This window comes from Lates calcarifer, linkage group LG5, assembly GCF_001640805.2.
Source record: "Lates calcarifer isolate ASB-BC8 linkage group LG5, TLL_Latcal_v3, whole genome shotgun sequence".
NCBI classification, from domain to species: Eukaryota; Metazoa; Chordata; class Actinopteri; family Centropomidae; genus Lates; species Lates calcarifer.
In genome coordinates this window covers 1,705,295-1,729,254 of record NC_066837.1, presented here as the reverse complement: position 1 = coordinate 1,729,254, position 23,960 = coordinate 1,705,295, and the positions used below count along the sequence as shown (strand labels likewise).

Sequence of the window (23,960 nt, the reverse complement as noted above, 5' to 3'; positions counted from 1 at the left end):
GCCAAAAGATGTTCTTATGAGCAAATCCCTGTTCTGTTTGTCAGCATAGCATGATACAACTACAGCCAACAGCTTCACTCTATTCGACTGATTAACAGTTGGTGCTGTGCCAAGAAACTGCAGGAAGAAGAATACTGTTAGCAAGTGAACCTCCATGTAAACAATGTACAATTTAAAATATGTGTCTTATTTTAAGGACAGGTGTCCACACCTTGATGTTGTAACTCCCTGTGGAAGATTAGAGGTTATTGGTTCAGTGGCTGTTAGGAGTGGTTAAAGCAGAACAGCTGATCTTATCACTGGAAGTTGACTTAAAACAACCTGTACAACTGCATCAAATCATCCATGAATGTTCCCATTTTGGTGGCAACTTTTCCATTGCTTTGTCATGGATGTATCTGTACCTTGTATTTGGATGACCCTGAAGATTAATTGCTCTGATGTCAGGTATTAATTTTCCTTTAACTCATTTCTGTGCTATCTGATCTGACACCTTTATGGTTAAGGTCTGGACTGTTGGCAGTAGATAAAACACCAACTAGAGCCTCTGGTGATGATGTCCTAAGGCAATAATAATTTACAGCTGTGCTGTTGCTTTGCTACTGAGTAAAGTTTGCAGATTTGCTAGACCTTAGTATAACAAACACAAACACAAACACCTTTTTGAATGTTATTATTCCCTGACAGTTGTATAATTTATTAGAGTAGAAGCAGGTGATCAGCACGTTGCCTGTAACTCACCTCATCTTTGTCAGTGACCTCCAGGGTCAGGATGGAGGCTCCACTGGCCAGGTTCTCAGAGATGGCCACGTCGTAGCTTCCCTTACTGAACTCGGGTGGGTTGTTGTTCACATCCTTCACCTTCACCACCACGGAGCCGTTTCCAACCAGAGGGGGAGTCCCCCCGTCAGACGCCTGAACCATCAGACTGTACACCTTCACCTTGCTGTAGTCCAGAGTCTGGACCAGCCGCAGGGTCCCGCTGGAGGAGTCCAACTCAAAAACAGCAGGGTCTGATGAGGGATCTTGCTGGAAAATACTGTATGTTACTCGCCCATTTGCTCCATCATCGGGGTCCACAGCTGATAATGTGAGAAGATTCGTACCCACTGACTCTGTCTCTAAGACTTCAGCCTGATACTCGGCCTTAGAAAACTTTGGGACGTTATCGTTGACGTCGGACACTTGGACCACCAGGGTGGCTGTGGCCGACCTGACTGGACGACCCTGATCCTCAGCCAGCACCAGCATGTTGTACTCAGCCTTGGTCTCTCTATCAAGTGCACCGGCCAGACTCACCATCCCAGACACAGGATCTATAGCGAACCTCCCCTCTCCTCCTCTCAGTGAGTATCTAATCTCTTTATTGAAGCTGCTGTCTTTGTCTGTAGCTGGAACGGCAGTAACGTTGGATCCTACCTCTGCGTCCTCTGGGACTGATTTTGTGACAGGACTGGAGGCAAAGACTGGACTGTTATCATTGATGTCAGTGACATGAACCTCAATGACTGCACGGTCACTGTTGGTCCCATCAGAGATGGAGATTTCCACAGAGTAGTTGTGTGGGCCCTCGTCATAGTCGAGCTTCATCTTGGTGGAAAATTCACCAGTGGAGGAGATGTCAAACTTGTCAGCTTGTGTTTCAACTCGGAGAGTCACAGCAGAGATTGCAAGGAAGTTAACCTGAGGAGATAAAGTTAATTATCCCAACTTCTGAACAGTTACTTATTACAAAAACAAAAACATCTGAATGTGCTAGTTTGAGAAACCAACCTTAAGAATCACAACTCCTGGGTCCTGCTCTTCTTCTACGGTGCTGCGGTAGATTTTGTGTAAAAACTGAGGCTTTGAGTCACCGGGAGCACGAACGTTCACCTGAGCTGAGGACGAGCGTGATATGACTCCCCCTAGAGGAAAGTGAAGAACAATATAAATACTGTGCGCAATGAATCAGTTTTACCTTCCCTCTCTGTAGTTACAGGTAGTTGCATGCATTTGGGGTGTGTCTTTTGCATGCCTTTGCAGTGTTGATGGAATTGAATCAAATCAGTGTCTCCTTGAAGGCAATCGTGGTGCACAAAGAGTGGTTGTATGAAAAATTTGATTTATATTTCCACAACTAAGCACAGCTGGCCAGTTGCTGTGTGAAGTGGCCGTGATCACTGGATTGTCTGACACAGCTCCTGTTGATCGGAGAGGAGGTTTCAGACACTGTTCAATGACAAGACCACCACTTGTACCCTGACTAATTTACTCAGGTACGAGTTGCAGAGGTTTGTCAGCAGAATCTTCTGAACTGCACTCAAAACTTCTCAGAATAAAAACTCCAATTAGCTTGAAATAAAGCTTTGCTACAAAAAACAAACTTTCTTGCGCTCTTATTTTGTACGCATAATCACTAGGAGGAGGTTCTCAGAGTAACTGTTGCTGTAAATCACTCTCAAGATGGATAAATGTATGATAAGCTTTCTTCAGGTGAGGGTAGCTCCTCTGTGTGGACATTATAGCTCTATGTGAGACAGTCTGATAAGCAAGATTAAAAAAAACTCAAATTATTAGATTATGTAAATAATCTATTGGGCCAGTTTTGGCCTTCGCACCAACTGTTGCCAACCACAGCTTTAGAAAGTCAGGTGAGGTGGTACAAAGAGTGACAAAGTCCACCTAGGGAGAGACTGCAGTAGATGAATGAGTCAAACACATAACTTTGACTCAGGACAACAGGGTTAATTTCCTGTTATATTTTTAGACTTAATTAATGTATAATTTTCAATTTTCATTATTATTATTTTCAGTTTTCAGTCACAATTTGGTTAAATTTAGGTAACAGAACCACTTGGTTGGTTTGCCTTTCTGGCAGAAACCCCAGCAGGAAAATTTCTTCCATGAGCTGTGTGAGGGTGTGATAACAATTTTATGATCAGAAATCATTTGATACTTGTGAAAGTAAACTGGTAAATGTGACTTCACTGATTGAGTTTCAGGTTTTGAAGGTTTCAGCCCTCAGAGAGCAAAGTATTCTGACAATAGGTACAGATACAGAATCTGATTTGAAGGATATTAATATCTACTGTAGGACTGGATTAATAAAGTAAGATATATAGTACACATTCCAAAAATTATTCTTGTAGTTGAAGTAATTTATTGCTGATTGTCTTTTTTAAGAGGCTGAATCATCACATGCAGGATTAGTGTTTCTTAAATTTAAATAACTGAACAGGAAGTAGAGCTGGATACTCAGAGACATATTGTGCAGATACCATCTCTGGCTGTTATGTAGAGGGGGAACTCCAAAATCCTGTTTTCCTCCAGGGGAATGGTTTTAGCCAGTGAGATCTCTCCAGTGTTTTCATTGATTGAGAAGTACCCATCGTTGTTCCCAAAGTCAATTGAGTATTTGATCTGCCCATTTACATCTGCATCCGGATCCTCTGCCTTAACCTTTGAGTTACATGATATACATCATTTTTTAAATAAAAAGGACACGTCATCAACATGAAAAAAGAAAACTGGACAAAACAGAAACAACATCAGATGGGGCTGGATAGAAATCTTGGTTATGTTAAAGGATGGGGCAGTCAGATTAATCTATGAACTACGGAGAGCGTTTATCAAACGTATAGTAGAGTGTCAACAGCATAGCAGCGGATACAACTTAAAGAAAGTCCTTATAAAAACATGGTGCAGCATTGATTACATGACTTAAATTGTAATCAGGGGTGTTTCGGCAGATGACTCACATTTCATGCTTGAGTAACATTAACCAGAACTGTTTTAATCACTCACCTGCACTATCAACATTCCCACTGTCTGATTTGCAAACACCTTTCCCTCGTATGTGCTCCTGACGAATTCAGGACTGTTGTCGTTCTCATCCAGGAGAGTCACACTGACTTGTGCATTCACAACAGTGTTGGGTGTATTCGTCTCTCTTGCTTCGAATCTTTTAATCGACAAAACAACAGCAGCTTACGACAAAGTCAGGCACAGATACAAGATTGTCTGTTTCCCACAGTTCTAAAATATTTGGAACTAATTTGTCCTTCAACACTAGACACTAAACCTCTAACCAGCTTTCTCATTGTATTATGTAGAAGAGTGTTGCTAAGGAAAAAAGATTTATATAATGTATTTAAGGATAAGTCTAGTAATTCTGCATTGTACTTATGTAATTTTTGAAATTTTGTTTACATGAAAGGTGAAGCTATCAGTGGTCTCTCTGTCCAGAACCGTGGAGTTTTTCACTCTGACTGTCCCATCAGAGCTGATAGAGAAAGGAGCAGATTCTGGAATGATCCGCAGTGTTCCCACAAATCCTCCCTGGGAACATGTAAAATGGATGGGAGGAGATTACTTACAATTATCACTTGATTTCTGAGTGTGGTTTTAAATTCAAGAATCTACCTGATCGCGGTCGGTGACGATGGCTTTAAACAGAACAGTTTCAACTGGAGAGTTTTCCAAGAGTGTTACAGAGTAGTCAGGCTGGTCAAATTCTGGGGCGTTATCATTCACATCCTCAACAGTGACGGACACAATAGCATTGGCTGTCTTCAAATTGTCGTCTCTCTGGGCTGCCTGCAGAGAGTAAGAGAAGGAAGTAATTATTATAGATAATCATTGACTGAGAGTCATCAGTTTTGTGTTGTTCACTATGTAATTGCATTTTACTCAGTCTGTAAAAATCCTGATGGAGGCTATGTGATGATGTGACAGTTAAAGAGCTCAGCAGAGGATGATTTCCTTTAAAGATTTGGAGCAAGCGAGGCCAAGACCCCCAGTCCTCCCTACAGTCTACCACTGCTGAAAGTTTCCTGGTGGAAAATGTTTGTACCTTGATGCTGACAGAGATGACGCTGCTGTTCATGTCCTCTCTGTCGATAGCAGTCGCCACAGACAGAACTCCGCTGCTGGAGTCGATGTTAAAGTTGCGCTGATACGTGTCTGGAGACACTATAAACATAAACCATGTGAAACGTTTAGTGTTTTTCACATACAGTATGTAGTGTTGTCCCTCATTTGTTTGAGCTGAATTGATTTACCTGAACTGATGCTGTAAATTATAGTCATGTTGATCCCTGTGTCTCCATCCTGGGCCTTTATTGCCTCTGGTAGAATGCTACGGAAAGACCCAGCCTGAAATACATAATATACAAGGTATTTATATTCAAATTATATGCCTCGAGCAACCAGTCCAGTTGCAGTTAATTTGCATGTTAATTCGTGAATTATGGTTCGGTCATGGATGACCTTTAACCTTGGACCTTTGACCATCAAAATTCATCCAAGAGTCCAAAAGAATGTCTGTGAAAAAATTCCCTCGAGGTGTTACTGAAATATCACGGTTACAATGCCAAAAATATGTTGTGTGAGGTCACATTGACCTTGACCTTTGACTTTTTGTCACCAAAATCTAATGAGTTCGTCACTGAGTCCATGTGAACATTTGAGCAAAAGTTGAAGAAATTCTTTCAAGGCGTTGCTGAGATATCACGTTCACCAGAATGGGACAGACAAACGGACGGAGAACCTTAAAACATAATGTCTTTGGCCACAGCTCTTACCAGTGCAGAGGCATAAAAACACAAGTAATTAATGTGCATTAATAATATTTCTGTGACCAAATATGAAAAAACTGACAATATGAAGTATATGTTGTAGAAATGTCCCACAGCCACAGCAGTTTTGACTGACTGATATATATTTATATTTACCCTGTGAGAGGAATTCTGCAGTTTTTAGTTTAGGAGACTCACCTGATTCTCTTGAATAAAAGCCTGCGTACAGGTTGTGGCTGAAATATGGGTTCAAGTTGTCAAAGTCCTGCACCCTGATCAGCACAGTGGCTGTGTCATTCAACTCCCATTTATCCTGTAGTAAACAATGACAGTGCAGTCCAGTCACACTCCAGTGTTGTCCAGTCTTTTAAGATGCTGTGTGTGAATATCTTTCCTTACCTTGGCCGTCACAGTGAAGTCGTACTTTTGGACTAAATTGAAGTTCAAGCGTCTCTTCAAAATAAAAGCCCCTGAGTTGGTCACCATAATGTCTTCTGAAGTTGGTGCCTTATGAAAGAAAGTTACTGTCACATTTCAACACAGATTATTCATCATTTATCATAGTCACATGTCCTATTTTCGTGAGAGTGGAGAACTTTGAGTTGAGAGTTTCTACATAGATAACACAATAAAATCTGGCTTGTACAAGATTTTGTCCATTTGAGAAGCTGAGAGAAAATAGTTAGAAATTAGTTATTATATTATAGTCATGATTTGAACTTGATAGGATTTAAAAATAATTAGAATACGAATAACATGAGCAACCACTTCTCAGCTTCTACGGTGCAGTGACAAACAGCATGAACGTACACTGTTCAACCACAACTTTAAAACCAGACAGGTGAAGTGAATATCATTGATTATGATGGATGATGGAAGCAGGAAAAAATGGGCTAAGTGGGGCAACTTTGATGATGGTCAAATTGTGATGGTTAGACAACTGGGTCAGAGCATCTCCAAGTCCCCTTCAGTTGTCTTTTGGTTTTGTGGGGTGTTGCTAGGATGCAGTGGTCAGTACAGACCACAAGTGGTCCAAGAAAGGACAAACAGTGAGCATCTGTGGTCTGATCTATGGAGCCCCAACCTCACAACTTAGAGGACTTAAAGGATCTGCTGCTAACTCTTGATGCCTGACATCCTATGACACCTTCAGAGGTCTCGTGGAGTCCATATCTCCATGAGTAAGAGCTGTTTTGACAGTATGACAGTTTTAATGTTGCGGCTGATTAGTGTTTGCTACATGCATGTTGTCAATAAAACATTACATCAGATACTCTCAGTGTTGGTGTAAATGTAAACATTTACTGTAGGTTAGATCTTACAATGGAATATGTCACTGTCCTGTTTTCTATGGAACTGTCCCCATCCACAGCTTTCACTCGAAGAAGCTCACTGTTCACTTCTTGTGACTGAAAGAAGAAAAGGCTGAATCACATACACTGAGAGAAACATGTTCTGTACTTCCTACATGTCCAACATTTAACCTGGAGATAATATTTGTTAAGACATTAGTCTTCAGACTATCAACGAGTCTCTGACTGTTCTGTCACTGTGAGCATCAAACACATCAGTAGTAATGCAGCCCCTCTCTAACAGATTCCAATGACTTACCTCAGAGACGATGATGCTGTAGGACTTCTGTTCAAATACTGGTCCATTGTCGTTGAGGTCATTGATTTTCAGTGTCCGAGTGTTGTTGTACTGTAGAGGTAAAACATCATTTGAAATATTTTGTTTTTGTCACATTACTGTTAAATGCAGCAGCTTTTTGCAGAACGTTGATCATTTCACCCACCTTAATAACACCATCACACATGACAGAATAATACAAGGTGCTGTCACTCTGTAAAACATGAACACAGTGGACTTAGGAGCTGGAGACATACTGAAAGAAAGATTATATCGATAAAACTTGGAATTGAAAAGTTTCCATCACTCCACTCCACCACTAACTGCTGCCTGTTAACTTCAGAATGAATTTTCATACATAAAAGAAACAGTGGATTTTATCCCTACATCACCTCTGTGTGGCCTTTTTCAGTATAAACATGAAAAACTTTAGTTAAGGTTGGGCAATTGTTGGGTTTCAGTTAAACAATATGTCCAGTCTTGCAAGTCAACTGTGATTTTTTCAGCATTTAACCAAGACCACAATCTCTTCCTAACATCAACATAACCAGGTTGTCCTGACTCACAGATGCCAGTGCATCTGCGTCCAGCGGCTTCTTGGTGCGAACAGTTGCAGTGGTTTCTCCGAGTGTGAAGCTCAGCTCCAGAAACTCCAGGTGAGTGGGGAAGATGTAGGGCACCAGTTTGACACCGCTTCCTGGTGCGATACCATGCACCACCTCCACATCCCCTGCAAAAACATAAATATCCCATCTATCATCTGATGGACTCACAGTTCGACCTTCACTCACTGGATTAAACATGAATCTAATTCTGCTATCCACCTTACCTGAGTATCCTTCATCTACTGCTCCCAGAGGTTTATTCCCACCTGCTTCACAGTTTATGGTTGAGTCAGCTTCAGGAACAGAGAAAAACGCAAGTTAATGTTAAGTAGCTGGCATCAAGTCATGAAGAATGTTTATGTGCCCAGGGATGGAGACACACAAGGGAAATTTACAGCCTGAAAGTTTGGGAATTGTAATGATTCCTGCAATGAAATGTAAAAATGATTTAGTAGCTTTTATGTGCTTGTATAAATGGGCTTGCATGACTGCCCTCATCCTAATGGTCTAAAAACTCACACACAAGTCAGCAATATGACAAAAGCAGATTTTAAATAATTTTTAAATAAGCCCTGGTGTTATTACGAATAAAAATGTATTGGAAATACAGTTCATTTTAACATAACGCTTCTAGATGCTAGATTCTAGATCTAGATGCTTGGGCCAACAATAGAAAAACATAATTGGACAAACAACACAATCATTAAATTTATGCTTAAATGTTTGTATTTTCAAATATATGCTTCACTTTTCTATGTGGATTAGAAGCAGAAGAATAACGTGAGTTTGACGAATGTAAGTTGAGATGGATTAGTTAGCAACTCCAGTGTTGCTAACCCAATAAAGTGCAAGACAGAATTGTCTGTGATCCAGGTCATTGTAGTTTTAAGTTCTACAGTCGAAAGCAACAAGTTCATCTGAAAGGCCTCTACAGTTCTAATGGATCTAACAGTTTCTAATGAGGTGAAACGTCTTCAAGGAACCTGAAGGAAGTCTGGTTGCCTTCGACTCCAGCACCTAAGACAACCATTAATGTTGGCCCTTATGCTGCTGTACTAACATCTTGGCTGGATGACCACTAACAAAAAACCCTTCTGAGACAATGTTTGGAGCTGAAAAGGTGACACATTGAACCCTAGGAGCACGGTACCTTTTTTATCCATTCCAGGAAGTGGAACAGAATAAGGAAGAAGAAAGATCATCTCAACACCAAACCCATTAGCGGGAAAAGGTTTAATCTTTGTCTTCATGCATGTCATCCTTTAATCAATTAATCAATTAATAACTATATGTGTTTCTTAGAGACCCAAAGTGAAGTCCATTATATTAATGACAGAGTTTTAGTAATCTAGCAGATGTATTTAAGTGATCTCTCCTGTAGTACTGCAAAATGTTCTCCTGCAGTGTTTCCAAACATTACTGTAGATGTAAACAGGTTTAAACAACAGAAGAAAATATTGAGTTAGATTTGTTTGTTCTCATTTTAGAGAGATTACTGCAGTGCCTGTTCAAAATGTGCCTGTTGGTAGAGGCTGATCGCTTGGCCTGTGTTAATCCATCTTACTGTCCAGGTGCTGCGCTGCTTTCATAGTGTAGCTCTGCCTTTTTCATCATGTCACATAACATTTAGAAAAGCACTGAAGTTTTCTTGAGCTCATCCAAAATACTTTACAGGTGATACTGCACTTCCTTGGGTCCTTGGCAACAGGAGCATACAGATGGAGGACAGAGCAGTAAGACTTCTTACTGAACAAGTTACACATGGGTATACATCTTAGACTGCATGTAATTACACCTTTTAAACATCTGGCTTTAATGTATCTCAGTGTAAATATTTTGTAACAATTAATCCTCCATGAAATCAACCATGTGGTGCAACCTGTATGACTTTGTTTTATTCCTTCTCTATTTCTTCTGAAATCTCCATCTTTAATGTGTAAATCAGGATGAACAGGCAGATTTGGTTAAACTGTAAAAAGCAGTTCCTCAGAAAAAAAGCAGAAGGTCTTGACTGGGGATTAAAGAAAAAAAACAAAGCAGGAACCTGGTTTTGTTATCCTGAAATGACTGCAGAGGGCGTCGCCAAGATGGCTGCTATACTAACATCTGGACTTCCACAGACTGTTACAGAATGTTAACAGATATTTTCCTAACATAACCAGTAAAATAACAAAATGATACAGTCAGCTAATTACATGATTAAAAGTCAGTTTTGAGAGATGACTTAAAGGTTTCTATTTAAAGTTCCTAAGGTAAGATGCTCCGGAGGAAAGGTTTTTAAAAACAAGCAAAGAGACACAACTGATGTATATAGTTTTAACAGGTCCATTACAGACTGGACGACCACTAACAAAAAACCCTTCTGGGACAATGTTTGGAGCTGAAAAGGTGACACATTGAACCCTAGGAGCACGGTACCTTTTTTATCATGTACTGTGCATTCCAGGAAGTGGAACAGAATAAGGAAGAAGAAAGATCATCTCAACACCAAACCCATTAGCGGGAAAAGGTTTAATCTTGTGTGTTTTGACAAGACAATGAACCAAAACAATGGTGTCTTAGGATTGGTTCCTTTTAGCGAATATTAAACTTTCTGATGGTCTTTCCAAAGTCCTGAGCTCAGCTTAACTATGAATACATGTAGTGTCCTCTCTGAGGAGACGAGTCCAGGCGAGAAAACAGACAAATTTGGTTTGAATTCTGCCAAGACCAAAGTCCACAATACATACTTGCAACACCTGATGTTGGACTTTGGAACTCTGAAACTCAAATCTAAATGATCCAAGGTGAGGTCTGATTAAATGGCTTGAAGACAGAATCGCTTCACAATAATGTATTTCTCTCATTTTTGGCCAATGTAAACAGCAGATCACCCAGTCAATAATATAATATGATGACAAATCCAGAATGATCAGTACCACAAGACAAAAAACAGCTGCCTTATTTTTCTTAATCCAGTTCTAAACTAAAGGAAATCAAGCCTTTCTGGCCCCACTCACCTATAGGACTTCCAGTAACGCCACTCAAACAAACGGAGACAACAAGAAGAAGGAGAATCTGAATCAAACCACCTGGGCCCATGTTGGCTCTGTCGTGTTTTCCCAAAGCCTGACGACCGATACTGAATCAATCACCTGAATCACAGGTTAAGAGGCGTTTGCAGTTTACCTCATCCTCCTTCCCAGCAGTGCTGTTTTATGGCAGGTTATAAAGTGTTACAGGCTTCACTGATGGTGGACGGTGCCAAAGAGCAGGACCAAGAGTCTCATTTCCCCCTGAAACAGTATGGAAGAATCATGTGTTAGCTTCACAGGAGAAGCTGTTTGGGTTAAATGTAGTCACTGATAAATGCTCTGCAGCTATGTGTTTGTATTTTAGACTTGAAAAGTGGATTTTGTCCTCATTTGTACCTTTCACATGATTTTTATTATGTTTATTATTGTCACATCTTTGTGGAGCACAGTAAAATGCTTATTGTCACTTTGAAACCTGATTTCTCTTGTTAGAAAATGAAACAAATTTAAAAGTAAACTGGTTTGTTATCACACCCCAAATCCTAAAACTACACTGACGTTTTGAAATACAGTGCAATAAATAAAATGACCATCTTGTGTTTCTATACCTTTGCCACCACTCAATGTAAACATCCTGTAATGATATTCCCTCCAAGTGTTCCTGAGATATCACGTTCAGAGGAATGTCGATCTGAAAGCATGATGCACTGATAAAATTAGATACAAATTGTGATGTATGTGTATTTGTTGATCCTGCTGGGGCAAGAACACATAAAACAACACATGAGCTTTATCTAATTGCCCCATAGTAACAGCAGCTTCAACAATCATTGTCATCAGTCTCACTGTCAACAACCCAGATATATTAGTAGTAAGTTTCAGCAAGTAAGTTTCCCAATCCTTGCAAAGAAACTTAAGACAATCCATTCTATGAAATAAAGACTTTACATTAAGACTGATATTTTACATTAAGGAACCTTCCAATCAGAGTCCTGAAGAGTCCTGCACACGGAGAAATGCTGCCACTCTGTGGTCTGTTTAGGTAACTACACACTAGGCTCCAATAATCTGTTGAAACACCAGTCATAAGATTATCAGAGCGTGGTGGACGGTCATCTTTGTTTTCATGCATGTCATCCCATAATTAATTAATCAATTAATTACTATATGTGTTTCTTAGAGACCCAAAGTGAAGTCCATGGGAGGGTTATATTAATGACAGGGTTTTAGTAATCTAGCAGATGTAACAGTGCCTGTTGGTAGAGGCTGATCGCTTGGCCTGTGTTAATCCATCTTACTGTCCAGGTGCTGCGCTGCTTTCATAGTGTAGCTCTGCCTTTTTCATCATGTCACATAACATTTAGAAAAGCACTGAAGTTTTCTTGAGAGCTGCTCATCCAAAATACTTTACAGGTGATACTGCACTTCCTTGGGTCCTTGGCAACAGGAGCATACAGATGGAGGACAGAGCAGTAAGACTTCTTACTGAACAAGTTACACATGGGTATACATCTTAGACTGCATGTAATTACACCTTTTAAACATCTGGCTTTAATGCATCTCAGTGTAAATATTTTGTAACAATTAATCCTCCATGAAATCAACCATGTGGTGCAACCTGTATGACTTTGTTTTATTCCTTCTCTATCTCTTCTGAAACCTCCATCTTTAATGTGTAAATCAGGATGAACGGGCAGATTTGGTTAAACTGTAAAAAGCAGTTCCTCAGAAAAAAGCAGAAGGTCTTAAAGAAAAAAAACAAAGCAGGAACCTGGTTTTGTTATCCTGAAATGACTGCAGAGGGCATTGCCAAGATGGCTGCTATACTAACATCTGGACTTCCACAGACTGTTACAGAATGTTAACAGATATTTTCCTAACATAACCAGTAAAATAACAAAATGATACAGTCAGCTAATTACATGATTAAAAGTCAGTTTTGAGAGAAGGACTTGGTGCAGACCAAAGTTTTATGGAGTGATGAGAAGAAGAATGACCTCCACCAAAGTGACAGAGAGGCCAACGGGTGGAGAAAGAAAGGATCTGTTAGCTGAACGAAATGTGTTTTAACCAGCTGATTCGACTTCAACACCGAAGTGAACATGACTCTATGATTTTCTGCTAAATTACATTAGATTTAACTTTATTGTCATTGTGCATGTCACAAGCAGAAAGCAACAAAATTCAGGTTGTACCTAACCAGAAGTGCCAGCAATAAGATATTGTGTTATAATAAATAATGTATATAAATTATGAATATAAATAACAGTATGTTCAGAGTGTGCAATATGCAGTGTTGTGTTAAGATGAGGAAAAACACTGTGGTCCAAATAATGTTTATGATCATGAGCAGATAACATGTTGGCCTTTCCATCATCCTGGTAGAGGTTAATCTTTGTCTCATTAGTCCATAAAACTTTGTGGCTCGTTTCTCGTCCACTACTGTTATTATTCTCCTCATCATGTTGTTATTTTTCTCTCATCTTCTCTTGTGTTTGTTTCCTTTGTTATGTTTAAGGCACTTCAGATAAACTGTGTTGTATCTAATGTGCTATGTTTTTTCTTCTGTCCCCTACATGACCGTTGGACCCTCTGTCCTCTTTCTCTGAGGAACTGAAATCCATCTGTTCATCCTGACTTGCAGATTGCAGCAGAGACACTCAGATGTTTAAAAGGTGTACATGCATCCAGAACATCTGTACACCGCTTTGTACTCAACACACAAACAGGACATTGATGTTCATATTGATCATTATGCTCATGTTAACATTACTCAAAAACACAACTTCTCTTTTCATTCCGTTCCTTTGTTTTTGTTGTTGACTGCAGACATGTGGGTTTCAGATCAGAGGATGAGAATGAGAAAAGAATTCAGAATTCATTTTTAGGTGAGCAAAAGTAAAAGAACAGATCATCTTAAAGTAATTTAAAGTTGATAACATTTAATATTTAGTCGCACATCTCTGCTTGCAGTAACTACATCAAGCCTGCAGCCTCGTTCTGTTCTTGTTTGTTTCAGGAGGTTTCTCTTCAGGAGGTGAAGAACATGCTCTGTTGGGTAAAGGTCATGTGACTTAACTGTTTTAAACTGTCCCCTTTTTTCTGATTTATACTCATTCAGCTGGACAAAGTTTGCAGTTTTTTAAAAATTATTATTATTCTTTTTCAAGCATTTTAAGCTTTAAGTTGACAGAGACAGTGGAGAGAGAGGAAATTCAGGGAAAGACGGGCAGTGAAGGGAACATCCGGCCTGCACCCGTTTGCAATGAGCCCTAACCATTTGGCCACCTGATCACCCCAACAACATTTCAGAACAGTGTGTCCTCCATGAGGTCTAGCATGTGTGGTGCAACCTGTATGACTTTGTTTAATTCCTTCCCTGTTTCCTCTGAAATCTCCATCTTCAATCTGCAAGTCAGGGTGAGGAAATGGATTTCATTAAACTGTTGAAAGCACAAAACAGTTGCTCAGAGACACAGGACAAGGTCATAAAAGGTCAAGAATAAAAGAAAAGAGACAAGAACTGAGCTAAATGTGAATGTTGGACTAATATTCATTAGATGGAAACAAACACAACTCAAAATGTCTTCTGGTTGTGTAAACTGGTTTACCAACACATCAGCCATAATCAGGGATACAGGGCTAGATGTGTGTTTGTGTTAATGTGTTTGTGGAAAAAAACATTTGTCCATTCAGCGATTAATATACTTTAAGTTAAAAGAGACAGAAGGTTCCGTTTCATGAAGAAGTACAGCTGTGTTTTGTTAGAAAATCAATTGTAAAGGAAAATAGAAAAGGACCTATAATGGAGCCTTGAGGTACACCACAGGAGACGGTCACAGAAAATGATCAATCACAACTAAAACTAATAAGGACTGCAGGTCTGTCTATTCAAAATGATCGTCCATAAGCACTGAACAGTCAATATTAAACCTGCAAAGGTTATGAGGCTACAACATCAACGCTACAGTCTATGTTGAACTTCCCAAATCAAACTGCAGAATGTCCTTCTCATCTCCTTCCTTCTTTGGGACATGTTGAAATAAGGACATGGTGCAACTCTGAGGGTTTGGCCATGGTCAGACTCTGCTCTATAAAAATGTCATTCCCTTCAGACTGTACTCACTGCAACAGCAGCTTGCAGTGAGAAGAAATCTGAGTCAGCATCTGTTAGACGTCCTTCTTCACCACAGCAGGTAAAGTACAAGGAAATAACCTCAGGTAGGTAAATGAGGGTTTTCTCTCTCGTAAGACTGAAAGACTGAGAAATACATTTCATATTGACTTTACAATTCAAAGGTACATTATCTGGTTTTTGTACAACACTCTGAACCAAACATTCATTTCACTTGATGGTTTGCGATGTGAATTTTTCAGTCTGGTGTTTGTAGCTTGGCAACAATGTGTTTGAATTGAGACAACAAACAAGTTTGAATTAAAGACAATAGTAGTTTTTTTCTTTCCTGTACATATATATTTATATTTTCTTACTGGGTCTATACTAAAGTCTCATTAGTCCTGGTAACTTTCAAATATTTCAAAGCTTTGTAGCTCCAGAAAAACTAATTAAAACTAGACCATGTAACTGAACAGAGGCAACAAATGCATCTCCAGGTTAGATACCATATGTTTTCTTATTAATATTTTCAGTATAGAATACTGTAATAATCAATTAAATTAAATCATTTTCCAGAGTAGACATGACTCTGATGTTGTTGCTTCTTTAACTATGACCTAATGAATGACTGTAAAGACTCTGCCTCCTGTTGTTTCTTCTCTTTCTTCCTCCACTACCCTCTCTGCAGTACAGAGCTGAAATGATGAACCAAAGGAGACTCCCCCCTCTGTTCCTCACTGTCATCCTCTGCCTCTCACCATGGCCCACCTCTGGAGACACGTGCACCGACGACTGTCCATTAAAACATTACACCTCCGATCATGATGAGCAGTGTTATGACGGCTGTGAAGAGCGAGGGTACGACTACCACTGGTGCCACTCCACAAAGGGCTGGGGTTACTGCTCCCCAAGAAAAGATGTTGATGACAAAGGCAACGCCTGTGATGAAGACTATCCCTGTAACAAATATGGAGGAGATTATTACTCGTGTCGCCTGGAAGAAAGGAGGCTGGGGCAGATGTGGCCGAGTGGAGTCAAAGACAACGATTCATCAAACCATAAATCTGAAGGACTGCACTGATGACTGTCAGTATCATGAGTCTGGGAAGTACTTCTGGTGCCACACTGAAGATGGCTGGGACTACTGCTCTTCTAATCCAGACCACACCTACAAAGACGTGACCTGTCGCCCAAATCACAAGTGTGGAGCCTATGGCCAAACTTACAGCTGGTGCTACACAACAGACAACGATGACTGGGATTACTGTGGACTCATCAGTACCAGAGAGTGCAAATGTACCCCACAACACCGCACCAAACGGGCACCTCCTCGAAGACAGATCGAGAGGAGGGGGGACCAGAACGGGAGACAGATCACTTTCTACAACGAAGGAGGCCAAAATAACTTTGCACAATCCAACAGACGCTTAAACGATGAAGCACGTAATTTAATTAACCAATGGGACCAGCAGGACTTGGGCACCCAGGGCAGGACAGTGATTACATCAGATCATCTTCGCATTGACCTGCAGGGAGTGATAACCAGAGGTAATCAGCGGTATTATAACCTGCAAATCCAGATTAACGTGCCCAGGGCAGGAAGGAGCACCACTCTGTCACAGATCATAGTTCCTTTTGGAACTTCAGCTGCAAACATGCGGTGGGCCTTTAACTACAGTTTAACCAATGGGGTCAGGGTTGCTGGGGAATTCACCTAACCATTCAGCTCAAATAACAACAAAACAAAAAAAGCATGAAGCTCTCTATTAGCAAACTTTATTTCCTTTTCAGCTGATGAATGAGTCACTCAGCACCAGACGTTTCATCAGATAATGAGCTTGCATTATTCAGTTTTTATTCTTTTGCTAAATTGTGGGAAAACAAACCTCTGTAACATTATATCTATGAAGATTACTGTACTCTGCTCAATTTTATTTCATTTGTGCTGTAACAGTAACTACATAGTCATTCCTCCATTGTGCATCTGATTTCTGATATTCATTGTGAACAGTTTTGGATACAAATGTAAGTCTATGATCATTTTATTTGAGGCTATAATGAGCAACTCTTTCGTGAAACAGTTCTTAATAGACTATGACTTGTTTCTATTCTCTTTAAATACAATTCTTATGTTTTATTTTCAATGTATATCCATGCCTCTGTAAAGTTCTTTGAATGGCTTTGTGTCTGAATGGTGATATATAAATAAAGCTGCCTTGCTGAAGCACATTACAATACTGGTCACCTGATTAAAACTGTATAATTACACTTTGAATCAGTGTCCACAGGCGCTATACTGTAATAACAGAAAAAAAAGCTCAGTGTGCAACAAACATGACCTGATTGGGAAAATGTAAAATAACAGAGGGAACAAAAATCAACTCTGATGTTTGACTCAGAGTGGTCCACACACCAATCTCTACTTTTACTGAAGTGACTTTTGGACATTGATTACTTTGAGTTAGCTAACAAATCATGAAGAACACAAGGTTCATAATCATGGATGCTTTTTAACAAATGAAGACAAAAACGTGTCAGTTATGATGAATATAGCTAAACGAAAGATGCTAACATTAAAAGCTTTACTGATATGTAATGTTAGCCAATACAGTGTGTAACTTCAGAATCAGACTTTATTGCCAAGTAAGTTTGCACATACAAGGAATTTGTCTATTGGTGCTTAAGGACAGTTTATAGTGGAAAATAAGAGCAAAAAGCAAAAACTATATTTACAAGGAACATAAATATATACACAAGGAGGATAAATATACATGATTCAAATGTAAAGTGTAGAGTGCAAGGTATGATTTTAACCAAAAATACAGCATAACACATAATGAGAACCGCAAATCCAGGTTTCAGTGTCTGGATTCCAGCTGCCTCTCGTTTCCGTGGCTTTCGTCAGCCTGTAGAAAGAGAGCTCCGACTCCTTCACAAATCTGTTTGTACAATCAATTGCACAGCAGCTGTTTCCCACTTTGGCGGCTAACACTGCCACTCAGTCTTTCTGCCACATTTCTGTGTGCTGTGACGTCACGTGCTCGCCCTCTGTAGAAGGCATTTTCACTTTTTTTGTTGTTTTCAATTCAACACACCGACAGGAACGTTTTGAATGGACAAAGACATTTCAGGAATAACTTGACCACATTTGGAACAAAGATCACCCTGACTGACAAGTCGCCTACAGTTACTTGAGGAGCTCAGGTAAAGTTTGGAAAAAATGGCATACTTGAGAAAAAAAGTGAACTCTACACTGTGCTACAACAATAAAGACACAACAGAGCCATGGAGCGGTTGGAGTCCATAAAGGAGAGGATGGCTCATGGTGAGATGGAGAGGATAAAAGAGAATAGAAGGATGAATTAAAGGCCACAGCAAAAGGCAAAAGGAATTCTTTGCAAAAAGAAAATTTCCAACTTAAACTGCAGATTCAAGAGCAGGAAACTATCATCCATAATGAGATGTCTGAAAAAGAGCAGCTCTGGACAGCATCAAATGAGGCTAAAAAACATAGAGCAGAGGTGGCAGAGGCCCTGAAAGACGCAATCAAACAGCATGAAATCAAAAAAAGATCGATGACGTCTTCACCTCGATGCAGAGCTTTAAAGACAGCAGACAAGTTTCTGGCGCTCTGGACCAGAGTAAAAATTCCTCAGACCAAAAGGAACGGCCACAGCCCACGGCAGAGGCAGGAAGATTTCCTGCTGATAGGCTCCAGCCTCAAAGACCCGAGGAGAGGAAAACAACTAAAGAGCTCATAGGATGGAGAAAGCACTGGCCACAGTTTGAAGCCTTTAGAAGAGGGAAGAGAGAGAAAACACAGAGGACATGCAAAACAAGGTCGACCAGGCTGATTCAAAGCTACAGGAGCAGCTCCAGACCAAGCAGAATGTGAGCACCACTTCATCTGTGCAGAGTCAGAGACTTGAAGCAGAGAACAGGGCCCTCCAGTCTTAAAAAGAGCAGCTTGAGACAATCTACTAAAGACTACAAGCACAAGATAAAGGTCGCCAATGCCCAGGTAGCAGGACCTTCCATCGAGACCACAACATCCAGAACTATCAGACCCCAGACAATAAACTCCGCCACAATAATCCTAGTACCAAAAAAGTCACCCACAACCAGTCCTTAATGACCACTGCCCTGTTGCTCCACCTGCACACTACGAGTGCCTTTGTGGACGCTCGCATCACCATCATCCTGATACCTGACCACCAACGGTCACCTTGGCCTCCTCCCTCTCACATGTACCTGGATCAAGGACTTTCTGACCAACAGACCTCAGCCTGTGAGACTTGGCCCCCACCTTTCCTCCACCCGCACACATAAAGGTCCATAAAGGAGAGGATGGCTCATGGTGAGATGGAGAGGATAAAAGAAACAACGAACATAGAATTAAAGGCCAATTCTTTGCAGAAAGAAAATTTCCAACTTAAACTGCAGATTCAAGAGCAGGAAACTATCATCCATAATGAGATGTCTGAAAAAGAGCAGCTCTGGACAGCATCAAATGAGGCTAAAAAACATAGAGCAGAGGTGGCAGAGGCCCTGAAAGATGCAATCGAACAGCATGAAATCAAAAAAAGATCGATTAAGTCTTCACCTCGATGCAGAGCTTTAAAGACAGCAGACAAGTTTCTGGCGCTCTGGACCAGAGTAAAAATTCCTCAGACTAAAAGAAATGGCCACAGCCCATGGCAGAGGCAGGAAGCTTTGCTCTGAGCACCGGCTCACCACAGGACTGCGTGCTGAGCCCCTCCTGTACTGTCTCTACACCTATGATTGTAGTCCGGCCCACAGGAACATCATCGTGAAATACGCTGATGACACCACAGTGGTAGGACTGATCTCAAAGGGACACAGGTCAGCCTACAGAGGAGGTCCAGAAACTAACGACCTGGTGTACAGACAACAACCTGGCACTGACCAAAACAAAAACAAAGGAGATCATTGTAGACTTCAGGAGGAACAGGACTGACCTGTCCCCCCTCTACATCAACGGTGCGTATGTGGAGAGGGTCCACACATTCAGGTTCCTGGGAGTCCAGATCTCCAATGACCTTTCCTGGACGCACAACATTTCAGCGGTGATAAAGAAGGCAGAGCAGCGTCTTCACTTCCTGAGAGTCCTCAGGAAGAACAACCTAGACAGGAAGCTGCTGCTGGCCTTCTACCGCTCATCCATCGAGAGCCTGCTGACGTACTGTGTTTCCACCTGGTACAGACGTTGCACTGAGGCAGACAGAGCGAGGCTTCAGAGGACGGTCAAGGCAGCACAGAGGACTGTTGGCTGCCCTCTCCCCTCCCTGATGGATGTCTACACCACCCGGTGCCTCAGCAGAGCTCAGAACATCATCAAAGACAGCTCACATCCTGGTTCCCAGCTGTTTGACCTGTTGCCCTCTGGCAGGCGCTACAGTGCATCAAAGCCAGGACAAACAGACTGAAAACAGTTTCTTCCCAAGAGCCATCAACATAACATAGACTGTGCAATATGCCTCACTCTGTGCACTTTACTATTTAACTATTTAACTGTTCAACCATGAGTCATTATTAAGCACTTATAAATCCCTTATTCTGTCTATACTTTACTATATAATATACAGTTTTCAGCCGACAGTTTTATGGTGTGTAAAACATCACACACAGATTTTCAACCATATCTCTAAATACAACTGAAAACTGTATGTACCAATACAACTTCACAAAAATAAAACAGCACAAAGGTAAAACCTACACATGCTATAAACTTTAACAGGAAATTACATTTGACAAGGCTTAGAACAGATGTACTGCCTAAACTTGCTCTATAATGTTCAGCTGAGAGCTTTTTGCTGTGTACTAAAGGATCAGATAAAACACTGAGCCTACACAGGTCGATGTGAACTTTCACTTCAGTAGCTGAACTTCACTCCATCACACTTCCAGTGCAACACAATTTGACATAATTTTAAGTGAAGCAGCAGCAGCTAACTAGCATTTTAATACTTCAACAACAGAGGAAGAAGTTGGCCTCTGGCTTTCATGTCCTCTATAACAGTCTTTTTCTCAGGGGTAATGAAGGTCGCACACCTCTTAGCAAAGGACAGCAGGGTCTCAGTTGCAGGACCAAACTTCAGGCTCTTCAAGGTTTCGGGGTCCACAATCTTGAGCTCAGCAATTGGAGCCCTCATCTTGATGGTTGCTCCATCTACACCATTGATCCTGAAGACTTTGCAGCCTGAAGCTTTTCAGGATTTATTGATACCTGTGGATAACCTCCGCTGGCCCTTTGACTGGGGGGGTGAGGTGCGGGGCACAAAGGACAACAAAGAGACAATAAAGTCTTACTGTAAAGAATTATGTTTCTCTACATTTCTGACAGATCTTTCTAGAAATACCACTGACTCTTAGAATGTACATAACAATTTGAAACTGTCATTACAAAGTGAAAAAATAAGAGTTTGGAACTAAGGATCTGTATTTTTGTCTCATATTATTAGAATCAAGTAATGCCATTCTTGCCTCTCATATGAGCACGCCCAGCTACAGCCACAGTTGAAGATGCAGGTGATCGTGTGCAACATGGCCTCCGTCCGGGATGGATTGGCTTCTAGAAATTCCACTTTGGAGATTTAATCTTAAAAAAACAAAAGGACAAAAAAGAACAAAAAGTTTAGGAGCAGATTACAACAGATGATATATAAGGATTTACCTTTACGCACAAGGATTTTGCGACCTGATTCCTCATATAGTGGCAGTGGATGGATCAAGAAAACAATGCTGTTCTCCACTTGCTACAGAACCCAGAGTACTTTGAAATGTCAACACTGCTTTAAAAGTTGGGCTCTCCTCTCATTTGTCATTTGAAAGCATCTGTGGTGTTAGAATTGTCTCTAACCCATGCAGTCTCTTAGTTTTGACAAGCTCTTAATTTGATTTTATTTTGGTCTATAACTAAAGGAAATATGCATATGCTACATACTACGTACCGACAAAATCTGCCAACAATTTTCACTTAAGGTAGAGAAATCACTGGCAATAGATGAAACCCTGTAAATTCAGGATTAAAAACTACCAATACAAAGACATGCTGCTGTAAAATGAGAGACCATTACCTGATCCAAGGATGCTGCTGCTGTGACTTGGGGTTGAGCTTACTTTATCTTTAGGGCCTATAACGTAAGCACAAGAAATTCACCACATGAATAGAGGACTTTGAATTTTCAAATCAAGATGAGCTAATTATTCAGGTTTTACTCAACAGAAATAAAAAATTACCATTTGGGTCATTTTTGGCGAAGTCCATTATCAACTCATCTTTAGGGACGTGAATCATCTTCTTTGCCTTGGGCTGTAAAAAGAAAACCTCTTTTGTAAAAAAGTAAAAAAAGGTAGAAGATAGAAGAATTTACATGATGTGAACAAAAATAGACTAAAAGCAGCGAGCTGGCCAATGTTTAGCATCAACAGTAACATTTTGATGCAAGTACAGCAGCTTCAATTTCAGTCCTTGTTTTCATAGAAATGTTTTACAAATGGCTGCCACTCTTCTTGGGACCACAGCTTGAGACTCATTATGACAAGTAAATACAACCCTCCATGACAGTTTTGCTTTTAGGCCAAGAGAAGTTTTACTTAACGCTCACTGGTACTTACCATCTTCGGCGAACAAAATGTCCGACTCCTCTCCTCTCTCCTCTGGCGCCCAGACACTGAAGGAAGAGAGAGAGAGAGAGAGAGAGAGAGAGAGAGAGAGAGAAAGAGAGAGAGAGAGCACTTGGCGCCTTTTTGATGATTGGACGGCAATGTAACATGACAGCAAATCAGCAGTCAGCTGCCTGCCAACGTTTCCACTAGCTCCCGCCCTCCTTAGTTACTGTTGCTATGCCTGACAAACTGCCCCCCCCCCCCCCCACCCGTTACCATTGACCCCCCCCCCGCAGCCATACTTTGTACATCTGAGCGCGCGTCGGATGCTCTGGACTGTCTAAGCATAAAATGGCGGATCGCCACATCAATCAATATGCTGATAAAGGTAAGTCGCTTTCCGCCTTTTTCACTTTCCTACTGACGTTGAAGCTGTCACGGCTGAGGCTACTTTGAATATAACATTATATCAGAGTATTAAATATGGTGTCGCATTACGAGTTTTTGAGCCGAATTCATTTTAGTCAGCGCCCCAAGGAAAAATATAACTTCAGTAGGTGGTTAATGAGAGAAGGCCTAGTCAGAAAATCAATGAAATGCCCATCCTGCTCTCACCTAATGAAGGTGAAAATGCCCTACAAAAAAGAACAAATAGGCCTGTGCCTCATTTATTAAATATTGTGCATTTCACTTGCAGCTATATGGAGTGGTTAGCATTAGCTTGGGCATGATGAATACGAGTTGGCTGCTAAAATTGGTTTGTTTTAACAATTCTTATATCAGCAGTTATGCGTGGTATAGACACAAAAATGTTGATACAATAATAGAAAAACTGTAAGCTAAGTCAGTCCTTGAAAGTCAAATTATGAATCACTTAACAAACCACCTGCTAATTTTAGATTTTAAGTAGGCAACTTTTTTTAATATGGTAGAAATTACTCAAATGCCTATCTGTGATGATGCAGAAGTCTGTGCTTAACACAGCTATGAATGTCAAAATAATAAGCACACATTTAATACACAAAATATTTAAATTCAGTTTCACAGTTTCTCCTGTAGATTAGCACAATAATTGATAATGATACATAACCTGAGTATATGTAATTGCAAAGGATTGTTAGCACTATAAAATGTTCAGGACGTAGGAACAGTTCTGTGCTGTTCTTTCATTTACTCATGCTTAAAGACTAAGACAATGAGCTATAAACATTTACATGTTGATAGTGTTTAATTTAGGGATCCACAATATTAAGGCTCTAAGACAGTGTAGACTGAACTGCAGCCAAATGCATGTCATGTGAAATAAGGACATGATGGAGACCTATGATACTGTGATCAGGTCATTCATGATCACACTGTATGTACCCTGGGTAATTCTCTGCATTATGGTCCACACTGTCTGTCACCA

The 23,960-nt window shown here is 40.5% G+C and overlaps 3 protein-coding genes across 6 annotated transcripts in view; 1 reads left to right on the top strand and 2 right to left on the bottom strand.

Annotated features, from left to right (window-relative positions):
- The window catches only part of LOC108882526 (protocadherin beta-2), a gene marked incomplete in the record, with an annotated part of 28,504 nt that extends 24,568 nt beyond the window's left edge, over positions 1–3,936 (bottom strand). The window contains 4 exon segments of the mRNA XM_051070924.1: positions 742–1,683; positions 1,774–1,907; positions 3,261–3,441; positions 3,787–3,936. Coding sequence (XP_050926881.1) covers positions 742–1,683; positions 1,774–1,907; positions 3,261–3,441; positions 3,787–3,801 — 1,272 coding nt within the window.
- A 238-nt stretch (positions 3,937–4,174) lies between these two features.
- On the bottom strand, positions 4,175–10,980 carry LOC127142509 (protocadherin beta-11). The gene is made up of 12 exons (XM_051070958.1): positions 10,792–10,980; positions 8,017–8,085; positions 7,754–7,917; positions 7,354–7,401; positions 7,170–7,259; positions 6,881–6,967; positions 5,958–6,065; positions 5,757–5,871; positions 5,043–5,136; positions 4,835–4,953; positions 4,405–4,578; positions 4,175–4,320 (listed from the first exon to the last, which is right to left on the bottom strand). The coding sequence occupies exons 1-9, from the start codon at positions 10,871–10,873 to the stop codon at positions 5,120–5,122; spliced, it is 780 nt and encodes a 259-aa protein (XP_050926915.1). The 5' UTR covers positions 10,874–10,980; the 3' UTR covers positions 4,175–4,320; positions 4,405–4,578; positions 4,835–4,953; positions 5,043–5,119.
- A 3,887-nt stretch (positions 10,981–14,867) lies between these two features.
- On the top strand, positions 14,868–17,158 carry LOC108882527 (uncharacterized). 4 transcript variants are annotated; one of them, XM_018675063.2, is made up of 2 exons: positions 14,868–15,002; positions 15,612–17,158. In XM_018675063.2, exon 2 carries the CDS (start codon positions 15,745–15,747, stop codon positions 16,639–16,641), a length of 897 nt encoding a protein of 298 aa, XP_018530579.1. In that variant the 5' UTR covers positions 14,868–15,002; positions 15,612–15,744; the 3' UTR covers positions 16,642–17,158. The 4 variants fall into 4 exon arrangements, with proteins under 4 accessions (XP_018530579.1, XP_018530578.1, XP_018530581.1 ...); XM_018675062.2 differs by having other exon boundaries at positions 14,872–15,027; XM_018675065.2 differs by having other exon boundaries at positions 14,910–15,002; positions 15,617–17,158.
- The last annotated feature ends 6,802 nt before the right edge of the window (positions 17,159–23,960 follow it).